At 40.5% G+C, this 12,927-nt stretch overlaps 1 protein-coding gene across 1 annotated transcript; it reads left to right on the top strand.

Annotated features, from left to right (window-relative positions):
• Positions 1-5,966: 5,966 nt before the first annotated feature.
• Positions 5,967-6,607, top strand: LOC308100259 (ATP synthase subunit g, mitochondrial-like; the record flags this gene model as incomplete). The annotated part of the gene is made up of 1 exon (XM_080449231.1): positions 5,967-6,607. One exon carries the CDS (start codon positions 5,967-5,969, stop codon positions 6,276-6,278), a length of 312 nt encoding a protein of 103 aa, XP_080305357.1. The 3' UTR covers positions 6,279-6,607.
• Positions 6,608-12,927: the final 6,320 nt, after the last annotated feature.

Genomic DNA, 12,927 nt, shown 5'->3' with positions numbered 1-12,927 from the left:
ACAAATAATAAGGACAAAAACAGCAGAGGCAAACGGAGCTTCTAACAAAACAAATGGACATAACCTGATCAATGACTTAAATCTACAATGTGCGCAGTGCAACTGCCTTACCTCTATAAATAGATAAAGTGGCACAGACTGGACGGACACACAGCACGCCACGCACACCGGGAGCACCTCCGTTTACAAGGAGAACAGGTCGGGGGGGAGCACGGAGCACCTGCAGAGTTAGGACAACGTTAGGTTTCGCTAAGCTCACACATCAATACACAGTTAACACACATAGTTACATACGGTACCTTAAGCGAGACGTTGAAACTGGACGGTCACGACCAGGCAGACGGACAAACGCCAAACTAACTAGCGGCTGCGTACAGCTGCCTGTTAATCAGCCTGGTGATTACGGGGGGCGTTGCGTTGCTAGGGGCAACCACCAAAAGCTCAACCCACTACAATCTGTCACTCTTTACCCTCTACTACACTCTAGGGGCTACAGAAGCACTAGTCAAAACCAACACAGAAAGCAGTGAGGATCAGCCGGTACCATAGTGTGGCGGACTAAGTCAGAGTCACCAGGCCTAGCAGACTCGATTGCTACAGCTTGCCGTACTAAGGGCCGCGGGTTCAAATCCTGATTTGTCCCATGAAGCCAGGTACTGAAGATTGTCTCATCCATGTGTGAGCAGGGTGGGCCTGGGGGGTTATTCCCCGGGATTTCCAGACAATAAAGCGGAGGGGTTATAGAAAAAAATATATAAACGGGCAGCTGAAATTTTACAGAAAAATGAGGAGGTAGTATCATCTCTTACCCATACAATGGGTATTCTTGTATAAAAATATTTAAATGCAAAATTGGTGTATATTGTTATACACTCCCAAACTAAACAATGCTAAAATAACTACATAAAGCCAAACTCATGTAGATTCAACAAGAGAGGTTTAGAAAAATTATCATCCCTCTCTATGTTAGAAAAAAAAACGTAAAGGAATTAGGAGTCATTTTAACACAATATAAGAAAATGTAAAATCTGAATATCTATTTTACACTTAATTTCCCGTCTATTGTAGGTATGTGTTCAAAGGACTATATCAGACCTATTTCCATTTTCCCCCTAGTATTTAGAGCAGGGCTCTGCAACCAGTGTGCCACATCAACATTACATTAAAAAAAACATACATTAACCACTTCAGCCCTAAATCCACAAGTTTCCTAGGGCGTGGGCATCACTTCCTGTCGATTTGATCAGGGATCAAATCGACAAGAAGTGATGCCCACAATGCCCTAGGAAACTCAAAATGTGGATACATTAGCCAATCTACAAGCTCACAGTGTCGCAAAGCTAACGCATTGTGAGCTGGTAGATCTGCTTTTTTGAAATGTGATATATTTTAAAACATGTGAAATTGGACTTTCTGCATAATTGGTACTTTCTACTTTTTTGTACCTTTACTCAAGTAAATTCCGGGCTTTTACTTACTTACAGAGTACTTCTACATTGCAGTATTGATACTTTTAAGTAAAACATTTGAGCACTTTTTCCACCACTGGCATGTCCTATTTTAATCCTCTCATTGTTGAGTTGATGTGACTAAACCCCCGTACAGTCAGGCTTTATTTATGTTGCATTAGCATTAGTTTAGGGGTATATAATAACAATACATCAATTCAAACACTTTTGCAGTAAAATATTTCTGCATTTCATTTGATCCATTTGATGTATGGAAGACCTTAGAAATGTTGTGTGGTTGTAGCTCCTCTCCAGTAGGGGGAGCTGTTTGTCACTGCTGGGGAAAAAAACCTAACCCTGAAACATGACAGTCATGGAACCACTTGTTCATGGTTTGCGAATGTTTTACATTTACAACTGCCACATCTACATGAACGTTCAGATTTCAAATATAAAGTACTTACTCCCAAGGCACGGATGTTACAAGTTAAAGTGCACCGGTCTAAGTACCCGTAACTTCCGTATTGTTCAATAAAACGCATTTTAATTCGATCGGCGGCCATTATCTATTTTATTTTTTATATTGTATCAGAGTGCAATACACCTTCCAACCGATAGGGTCACGTGGTTGAAAGTATCAGAGAAAATTCGGAGAAAATGGCCACCAATCGGATTAAAAGGCTTCTTATTGAATAATACGGAAGATACATGCACTTAGACCAGGGCGCTTTAACTTGTAACATCGGTGGCCGTGGGTTCAGCACTTTATGTTTGAAATCTGAACATTTATGTAGATGTACAAGATGTAAATGTACAAACTTCGCAAACCAGGAACAAGTGGTTCCATGACGCTTGTGACAGACGAGCGTCATGTGAACCATGTCTACACTGGCTTCAACTCAAGCATGTCCTGTTTAAATCCTCTCACTGTGATCCACAAGATTAGCATTAGTTTAGGGGTGTATAATAACAATAAATCAATGTAAACACTTTCGCAGTAAAATATTTTGACATAAGAATCCATTTGATGTATGGAAGACCTTAGAGATGTTGTGTGGTTGTAGCTCCTCTTAAAAAGGTTAAAGAGATCAATTTTTAACCATTTTGTACCAAACCAACGTAAACAAAGCTGTGACAATAAAGCAGGTTAACTGTGACTCACCGCTCAGTGTGTTTATAGATCTGATATCTAAAGGACTTGTCTCTCTGGCAGCAAAACACACTGACTGTTGACCTGGATGTGACGTCATACACAACACCCTGAACCCACAAACCCAAAAGACAGCGCACGAGCGCCATCTAGTGGACTGGCTGTATTCCATCACATGTGTGAATAAACAAGTTTATATTGACACAAAAACTAACACAACACAACACAACACCAAACAGTGATAGGATTGAGGAGTGCAGTTCAGGAAGTGACTTCACCTAGTTGACATTGTTACCGTGGTTACGTAAAAGGTCAGGTGGGTGTTATTTGTGTTGCCATAACCCCTCGTTGTTACTGTGTGGAAACACTGGGGAGCTAAACCACTCCCCAGCCCCACTGTACCGAGGTATATCAGTGAGTATTGGCTTCAGTGCCTGCCATGGCTGGACAACCCTGTGCGCCTTACTTGCCGAGACGGGAATAGAACCTGTGGCCCGGCAAGCCGTGTGGCTTTCGATACCAAAGACCACAAAAGTGTCCACCAACTATCCTCTGCCCAACGCACCTCCACACATTTACACATGTTTCTTCAGTGCTTTTAAGTGTGATTTCTGGACGTTAAAGTCTTTAAAACATGCTGTAGAGTAAAGATGCAGGGGGATTTGAACCCACGACACTCAGCTCATGTAAACACTGTCCTAACACGATGGGCTACCATGCTGCCTGCATCACTCCACTGTAAGACCGGGTTTTAACACCAGGTTTAAAAAAAAAAAGCAGATCTACAAGCTCATAGCGCGGCACTCAGTGCAGCACTATGAGCTTGTATATCTGCTATTTTTGAATGGCCAAAGAAATCTAAAAATTACACACAGGTGCGTCCCCGTTAAGTAACAAACGACGATACGAACAAAATATATATCAGAATATGCAGTTAAAATTATTTAGTTTCTGTGTCATTGTTGTGCTGTTGCTTGTTTAGATGTTTCAATGTCTATGGAAACAAGCCTCTGGCTTTTGTGTGATGAATCCATTTGGCCTTTGTGAGACAACAACCACAATAGCTCAATGTGGTAAGAAGCTCTCTACATGTCATAAGGACTGGGGTTCAAATCCTACAAGTAGCAGACATCCACTTTGACCCTTAACTGTGAGCAGCAATCAACTGGATGAAACTGAATTTCTCCATAGGATCTACTAGGTCTAATTATTATTAAAGAAGGGTGGGATCCAAACACATGGAGCTCCACAGAAACCATAACATCCTTACACTGTTTCTCATACTTTTACTTGAGTAAGCCCATTTCGGACAGGCTATAGCCCAAATGACAGTAAAGTGAAAATTTAAGGACTTTTAAGACCTTTTAAGACCTTTTAAAAACCAAACAAAATACACAAACTGGTCAAACATTGGTCAAATTGTGAAAATAGCCCATCTACAAGCTTAGGTATAGTACCACTGTACTAGACTATGGTACTGATCAGACTATTGATGGTACTGACTAAACTATGGTACTGACTAGACTAGACCAGTGGTCTATGTTTTTCAGGCCAAGGACCCCCTCGCTGAGAGAGAGATGAAGCAGGGACCCCCACTACATATTGTACATTAAACCTTATCATAGATGGCTTCATAGACTGTCATGTTGGGTTCATGTGTATTGTTGTCAGACCTTTCACCACTTAAACCCTCAAAAGTAAACTTGACCTTTAACTCTGTACTTAGTCTGCTCTTTTTTCCCTCTACACCTACCAAATGGTTGCTGGAAAAAAATATATACTGTATATTAATTTAAGGAATCTGTCTCTAGTCCGTCTGCATGCATCTCCTCAGTGGGTTGACAAATTAATCTGAACTTCCACATGGGCATTGACCATTGACATATGAAGCCAGCCACTTTTACCAAATTTTAGCTCTATATTAAAGTTCAACTTCTTTGTGAATTCAGCGCCAACACCACACTAGCCTCGGAAACCCATGCCTTTTTTTTAGAACACACAACGCTATGACATTATACAATGTATGTACCTTTTCGCTTTTCCCTTATTGCGAACGCGGAAGGAGGCCTCCGCCCAAGTGCAGCTTACTATGAAACCGTGCTCGGGTTGTGTGTGTGTGTGTGTGTGTGTGTGTGTGTGTGTGTGTGTGTCTGTGTCTCTGTGTGCGTGCACTGCCTGTGTGCAGCCGCCAGAGTGGGCCAGAGTGCAGGAATGTAGACAATGCTCTGATTAAAATGCACAACAGCCTGCAAAACACACACACACACACACAATGTCAATGTTCTCTCCCCATCACGGTGAAATAACACAGATTACAAGCCCGTAAATACACGATATTTTCGAGCTGCGTTCGCTTCCAGCGTTCGCGCGTCTTACTTGTATAAAAAGTAAAGTACAGATCTAAGAAACTGAAAAAAGATTGAAACACGTTTCCAAATATCAAATTTCATACACCATTCATTTAAATCTGTTACAAAATGATTTATTATTTAGCAGCCTATCTTGTGAGCTGAACAGAACAAAGAATTATGAAGAACATGATTGTAAAGAGAGCGTACAAAACTCACTGTCTCTGTCGGGTGGAAACCTTGTGTCCAAAACCGGGAAATGGAAAAAAACGTATCTGTGTTCCAATGGATCCATGGGTAGTTATTTAGTCACAACTCACAAGCTCTTGTTAATACTTTCCATTGGTTCAATAATTATAAAAACACACACATACACACTCTCTCGCTCTCTCCCTGACCCTCATTTAGTTATTTCATTATTTTCCAGTCCATGCATGAAATAACGAATGGAAAAATGAAGGTCACCCTATTCATTGAAAGGATAATATCAGCCACCAGAACGAGGGACGTGTGTTTTCAAGTCTAACACAGAGTTTGAAGTTGAATGGGTGTGTGTGTGTCTATCAAATGAATGTCAAATATTTAAATATTGAATCAGCAATATAAAAAAAACTGTCTGGGGTGCACACAAAAGTCTGAGTAGACGTGAAAATGTGATCGCCTTAGCGATCCCACAATAACTTTATTCTACTTTTTTTACGACCTTTTTACATGGTTTAACATCATAGTATGACCTTTAACAATCCTCCACTACATCTCTGAAGCAAATATTGTACGTTAACTATTGACTTTAATTGGCGAGGTCAGTTTGCGCTCATTTGTGACATCATAACATGATGATGTGGTGATGTCACTGAACGCGTCAGGCTGTGATCATCATCACATCCTGACCTGCAAGCGCACCACATGAGAAACACGTCACAGTCTGTCATCGTTCATTCAAAGGGAACAAAGTGGGTCTGCTGGAGGTGACATTCAGTTGACAGATCCAGGTTGTAGAGGACGAGTTCACACTTCATCATGGCACAAGCAGTGCAGAAGTTGATGGCAAAGGTACCCACACTGGTCGACGCCACTGTCACCTATTCCAGACCCCGGCTGGCGACCTTCTGGCATTACGCTCGCGTTGAGCTGGTTCCGCCGTCTCCTGCTGAGATCCCCAGAGCTATTGAGAGTGTACAAGGCCTCATCAAGGGCTTCCAGACAGGACGCCTTGGACAAACAACAGTGAAGGATGCACTAAGGAATGGACTGGTGGCCACTGAAGTGTTGATGTGGTTCTATATTGGAGAGTGCATTGGCAAAGGAGGCCTTATTGGCTACGATGTCTGAGTTTTGGACCGTTGATACCTTCTGCTGTACTCGACCATGAGGCTCCACTTCTCTTCCTCTCTCTCTCTGCGTTTTTATTTCAAATATGCCAGTCCTTACCAGATGTGTGGATTAGATTTACATTGGTGCAATTTAACTCGGGAATAATTGCATTCAACAAAACCCCAAGAAAAAGAGAATATAAAAAAGAAAAAAAGAAACGAAAACAAGTGAAGAAATAGATTATAAAATACAATCATTAATGAATGGTCTTTGTGGTTCCCTAAATAATTGGTGCAACAGGTGTAATCTATAGAGGTGGGTAAACGCATGCGAGGGGTCATGTTTGTTAAACACACAGATGATTGTCCTCCTTTCCTGCTGGTGGCAACTATCTGGACATTGTATGCTCAACTTCACACACACGTGTGACATGGGAACCAATGAACACCAATATTGTATAATATATAGTAATGTAATATAAGTAAAAAAAAAAATCAACAAAACTAACAGTATATCTGAATTTCTGCCAAAAAGTTGGTCTCTGTGTGTGTGTTTGCAAAATTCACATACTGTACCTGTATATGTTTTATATTTCTTTGAAATATCTAACATAAAATGTATAATGGATGGGAGGCATTATGGCTCAGGCTGAGACCTTGCCCAAATATGGAGACGTAGATAGCCTACAATGTAGCCTATCTACGTTTCCTATGATGTAGGCCCTACATCATAGATGTCTGACGTCATTAACAAGACTCCATCCTGTTAATTAACTATTGACGCTACTTGGTAAGGTCTGCATTTGTATGTGACGTCACGTCGTAGATGCCATAGCAACAGGCCTATAGGGCCTGACAAATAGGGAGTAATATAAACTGAAGAGTTAACATTATTTTCGCTGAATACAATTTTGAGTGTTCTTAACCATATCTATTTGAAAGCATACAGATTAGCGTGATGTTTGGACAAAATCTGTAGGAGTAGTGTCAATTTTTTTTGTGAAAAAAATGGCCTCCTGGTGGCGCTATAACAGGCCCATGTGAAAAAATTGGGGCAGAGGTGTATGCACAGTTTTGCTGCGATGGGGCCTACGGTGCGGGAGATTAGCTGTTCACAGACGGAAGGACGGACAGACGGTCGGACAGGGTGCAAAACATGGCCGTGCCTTTTAGCCTGGCGGAGACAATAAACCAGGATCACATGTGGGAGTTGGGTGACAGAAACGGAGAGTTGGTCAGTAAAATATTTGGTCCAGAGCAGCCAACGAGGTGAAGCTCCTCCCGCTAACGACCTCCTCTCTGCGGCCTCTTCCTGAAAGAGGAGGAGCATCAGCTTCAGTAGGTGTGGTTTGTATCATAGATATAGAAACCTAAATACCTCATTGGCCGCTGCAGTTCATTGGAGCGACCTGTATATTTTTATACAACTAGATTCTGCCAAGTCCCGGAAAAGACGCGCTGTGATTGGCCAGTAGTCAGGAAGCGTGCCTTCCCAAATATGGCGGCTGCGATACAGACACCCCAGAGTCGGAGGAAGCGTCTATCTTTATTATGTCTATGGTTTGTGGGGCAGCTTGTCATAACCCCACTGTAAGAAATATGTCTGAGTTGTAGCCTATACAACTACCTGAGACCAGACCGGTTTTTAATGTTTTATATCCATTACGTTAATATCTACCGTATGTGTTCTGGTATGAAACAGAATTCAGCGAGTTATGATGATTTTAATAATAATTCAATTGACATACATGGGGTATACATACATTAGGAGGCACGGCTCTCCCCACAATATAGGGCGGCCACGATGACGCATCGGCCAATGAGGTATCTACGTTTAAATATATATGTGTATATGATATTCCCAGCACCCAATCAGTGTGACTGGCTGAGACACACTGACTCATGGAAGGAGCGCTCATTTTGGTTCACGTGATACAGTAGCATATTCTGAGTCCATCCAGGCATCCACATTGGCTTACCAACTTGAGCGGTGTGGTCGTCGACTCAAGGCAGGTTCCAAACAGAGATTCCAGACTAATATCTATGCAGTGATATTAGTCTGCCCTGCTCTGTGCTCAGGCACACCTCACAAGCTTTAAGCCTTAAGTCTGCATGCCTGCCTTAATGACAAGTGACTTAAAAAGCATGACAGTGATTGAACCAAAATGAGTACTCACCAAATAGTTTTCATTGGCAATGACATGCACACATAAGTAACAGTGGGAGCAGGGGGAGGGGCATCACACAACCAATCAACAATGTGGTGATTATGAGGGCATACTTATGAGGTCGCACTGTAGATGGTGTTATGGCATCATAGACTTGATTCCGAGTGGCTGGTTGGAGGCTCTGATAGGTGGAGTCTGGACCTGTGCTCTGACACATATAGAGGCGAGAAAGAGGAAAGTTTCATTGGTCAAATACATTTAGAGATATGCAGAATTTATCATCTACATTGAACACATTCTAACTGTCAGCATGGAAGATATTGATCAGCATCCAGGGAACAGTTGTGTTCAGTGTCTTGCTCAAGGACAATTAGACGTGATGCCAGGAGCATCGTATTCGTACAAGACATACTGAATAACAGGGACTGACAGGCTAGCTGTGTGTATATACTGTATGTATATACAGTACATGCTTCTCATAATTGTTAAAGGGATCTTTCCTCCTGAATATCAGCTGAACCAACTCCACTTATAGCAGAGCCATGGTAATCACACACAACATGATTTCTTTCTGTACTTAGAAATTTCAATTTCACTATTAATTAGCCTACTACTACTGGTGGAGATTCACTAGTCTGGAAAACAGACAAATCTGCCAGTGCAAAAAAAAAAAAGTGCCCTCCGCAGATTTGGTCTGGCCCCACTCGGTTGTGATTGGTTTTCACTGCCCCCTAGGTCGTGTGCACCAATAAGGGCCCAGTATGCAAATGTGGGGCGGGTTCATCTGAGGCATTTTCTTTTTAAATCAGCCCCTGGGAAATGCAGGTTCCAAACAGCGATTCCAGACTAATATCTATGCAGTGATATTAGTCTGGCCATGCCAGGCTAGAGATTTACGGCCTCTAGTTTCATGAATTCTAAATATGATAATATAATATTGATAATATAATAATTGAGATTAAGATATTCTTATTTGCAATGCATCTTTCCAGAATGTAAGGAGAAGTAAAATATCTCACTAGAATTCATGCTACAACACATACAGTACACTGTGTGGAGCCATTAGACAACAGAGGACAGTGTGATTTCAATACATAAAGACATAGTGCGGCGGTAGATTGAAGTTTAGAGAAAATGTAACAGCTTGGAGGCAGAGTGAATATTAATGTTTGGTTTATAAATAAATGCAGTGATATCAGTTCAAGTCATACTAACAAACACTAATCACTAGTCTGTACAGTGGGTTTGGTTGGAAAATAATTACCTGATCATTTGATTGTTTGACAGCTGACAAGACATGGCCATGATGAGATGAAGTGTTCCGTGTTCCTACAGGTAAAAACATGGATTAAGATCAAGTAAAACTATAGACTTGATAAAACACTGTCTCTCAACCTGAGCGTTATTACCAAAAACACAACTTTTAATTGGGTATTGTATACAAAATATAAAATGACAGGTGCCATTGCAAAGCCAGTTGATAACAACAGTCTAACAACCTGGTTATGCAGTCCTTTCACTGGGTGGTTTGTCACACTGTCAGGTAAGTGACAGTTCTTGACTTTTCCACACAACAAAGTATAAATTAGAATTAGTCTTTAGACTGAATCATGCAAGAGCTGTATGTTTTCCTCCTCATAATTCTCAATTATGTACAGTAAGTTAATGAAACAGCAGCAATGAGAAACACATAATTAAGACATAATGATGGTTTATAAAGCAAATGTAATGGACAGACATTACCTTGATTTCTGGTGCAAATAAGAATGATATTCACGATCACAGAGCACAACAATAGCAACCCCAGTACAACCAGTGCAGTGACCAGTGGATCCAACTGCTGACCTGCAGAAACACAAATAAATAAATGAAAACTGTTCATGGCTGATTGAAAATATATCCTTATACATTATTTACTATAACAAGTGATTATAATACAATACCATATCATAATATTTATCCTAGATTAGTTTACAATTAAAATGCCAAACAAATATGCAATTTCAGTGAAATGGAAAACTGCTGCTAACTGATGTTATACTGTACTGAAGGCAGTGCTGTCTATGGGTTCTGAAGAGACAGACATACAATTCATAATATTACCCTATTCATTTAAATGCAGTCATAATTACAGCTTGTTCTTGTAAGGTTTAAACTTGACAAACACTAGCGCTGTGTTATTAGATCCAACTACATCTGGAACTACAGCTGCATAATGTGCTATCAGTGTTTTCATTGTGTGTTTTTAGTCATGTTTTCTTTTATTTATTTAAACTATTTGTACAATATGTGTTTCCCACTGTGTTGCACTTGATATACATATGCTTATTAACTTGCACAAATACAACTTTAAATAAAGATGTGCAGGTTGAGTAGAATGTGAACATTAACAGGAAGTGAAAAAAGTCATGTTATGTTTATTACTTCTATCAAAAAACAAGTGCATGCCCTACTTATCTCCAGCTTAGCTCCTTTTCCAAAGAGCATGTCTCCACATACAGCTGCAGCACAGTAGTAAGTCCCTGCATCAGAGGAGAGGACACTGTCCTTGTAGAGACTGTACAAACATCTGTGTGGACCAGAACCAGTCTCAGGTTCACATGTCCCGCTCCTGTCCCACTGAGATGAAACCATGCCAGGATGGAACCCATTTGATTTGAACCAGTATATATTTGGTTCTCCCGGACATGATGGGTCACTGTCTGCTCTGCTGTCAGACAGAACCTGGCACTGGAGGCTCACCGGGTCTCCAAGAGGGATCGACCCGGACACTGGTACCAACGTCTGGTGGACAGACCTCTCATGGTCATCTGTGAATGGAAAATGATATAAAAGAATAGAGATTTGATTGAAAATGGACCTATGGCTGACAAGATACAATGTACATATCATGTATGTAATCATAACAGTTCATTATGTTAATAGTGCAATGCATAGCAGATGCTGCAAGTGATAAAGATATCAAAAGAAGACTGACAGAGAGTGAGTGAATGTAACATACTGTACCTCTTACAACCAAATATGTGCCTTCTTTATATTTCGTACTATAAGATGTTCCTCCTACACATAAGTATGTTGCTTCATCATCTTTGTTGATATTTCTAATGGTTAGACTGGATTCAGCAGCACTTATGTTCACGCTTAAATGTGTGTTGTTAAACTCTCTCTCTAGTTCTGTTTTGTAATAGGTTGACGAAGAAATCTTTTGGGGCATATGTCCTAGAACTTGCCTATACCAGTAAACCAATTCCGTTATTTTAGTCCGTGGGCATCGTAAAGTGACTGTTTTGCCGATTTGGACAGTTCTCAAAGGGATCCGCTGGGGAACCTGAATCATGGCTGGAGAAGAGAAGGCAAAGGCAAAAAGAGAAACAAATAGAATATGTTTGAAACATAAAATTACCAGATAAAGCAAAGACCAAAGAATAATAATTTCTTAGTAGCCTATAATACATACAATGCAGTAGAGCATAGGTATGTATTAAGTAAAATTGTATTACCTAAATATGGATTTTATAGTGTAGTAGAATAGCAGATGTACTTACACACTGTTGTAAGAAGAAGCAGAACAAATACTTTTTCAATCATTGTAATTAACAGAGAGGTGATTCAAATGAAACGGTTTAGTCTGATGTTTTTCAAATGAAGTCTGATGATGATGAAAACCGTATGTGACTTTCATGTGAAATACACAAGGCGAACTTCCTGTGAAAATTGACCTGCCCATTTATGAGAAACAATGCACTGACTGTACACAGTAAATAGTATATAGTATGGTTGCATGTCAATGCACAACATGAAAAGCCTCATGCAGCAGCTCATAGATGTAGGTTGTGGTTAGCCACACTGCATCTGACAGACCCCCGTCTAACAGACCGTCTATTTACTATGCTATCTGACAGACCAACATCTAAAGTATGTGCGTATGTTACCCCTGAATGTTGGTACCAACAGGATGTGTAGCTCTGCTGCATCTTTGAGCTATACACAAGCTTTAGTTTCACTATCCACTATCCAGGGCACTGAGTGTAGCGGACCCAGCTGGCCATTAAGGTTGAAGTCTGACTGAGTTTTTAACATGCTTTATTCGATTCTCAACGTAGAAACTACATGACAGAGAAAGCATGAAATACATATCAAAATTAGCATAAATCAATACAATAATCCATAAACATCATCAAATCTCAAGGCACCATAATACATTTGCCCATACATCACTAAGCACACAGACCTACGTGCTTGTCTGTGGATCCATACATACATTTTAGGTGATAAATGTAGGTGATAAATGTGCCATACAGCTGTACAATCTGGATTACAGCCACATCTACACCTACTAGTATAAAATCTATGTTTTCAATATTCCAAAAGTTCCCTATTTGGACGTCTGTTCCAGTCAATTGCGTACCCCCCCCCCCCCCCCAAGTATAAATCAGGCTTTCAGATTATGTTAAATATTAATTTAAAATAATTGAATATTCCATATACAGTATATACACG

The sequence above is a fragment of the Gymnoscopelus braueri genome, assembly GCF_963280865.1.
Source record: "Gymnoscopelus braueri genome assembly, chromosome: 14".
NCBI lineage: Eukaryota > Metazoa > Chordata > Actinopteri > Myctophiformes > Myctophidae > Gymnoscopelus > Gymnoscopelus braueri.
Note: the sequence above shows the minus strand (reverse complement) of the source record. Positions and strands in the feature narration are given on the sequence as shown.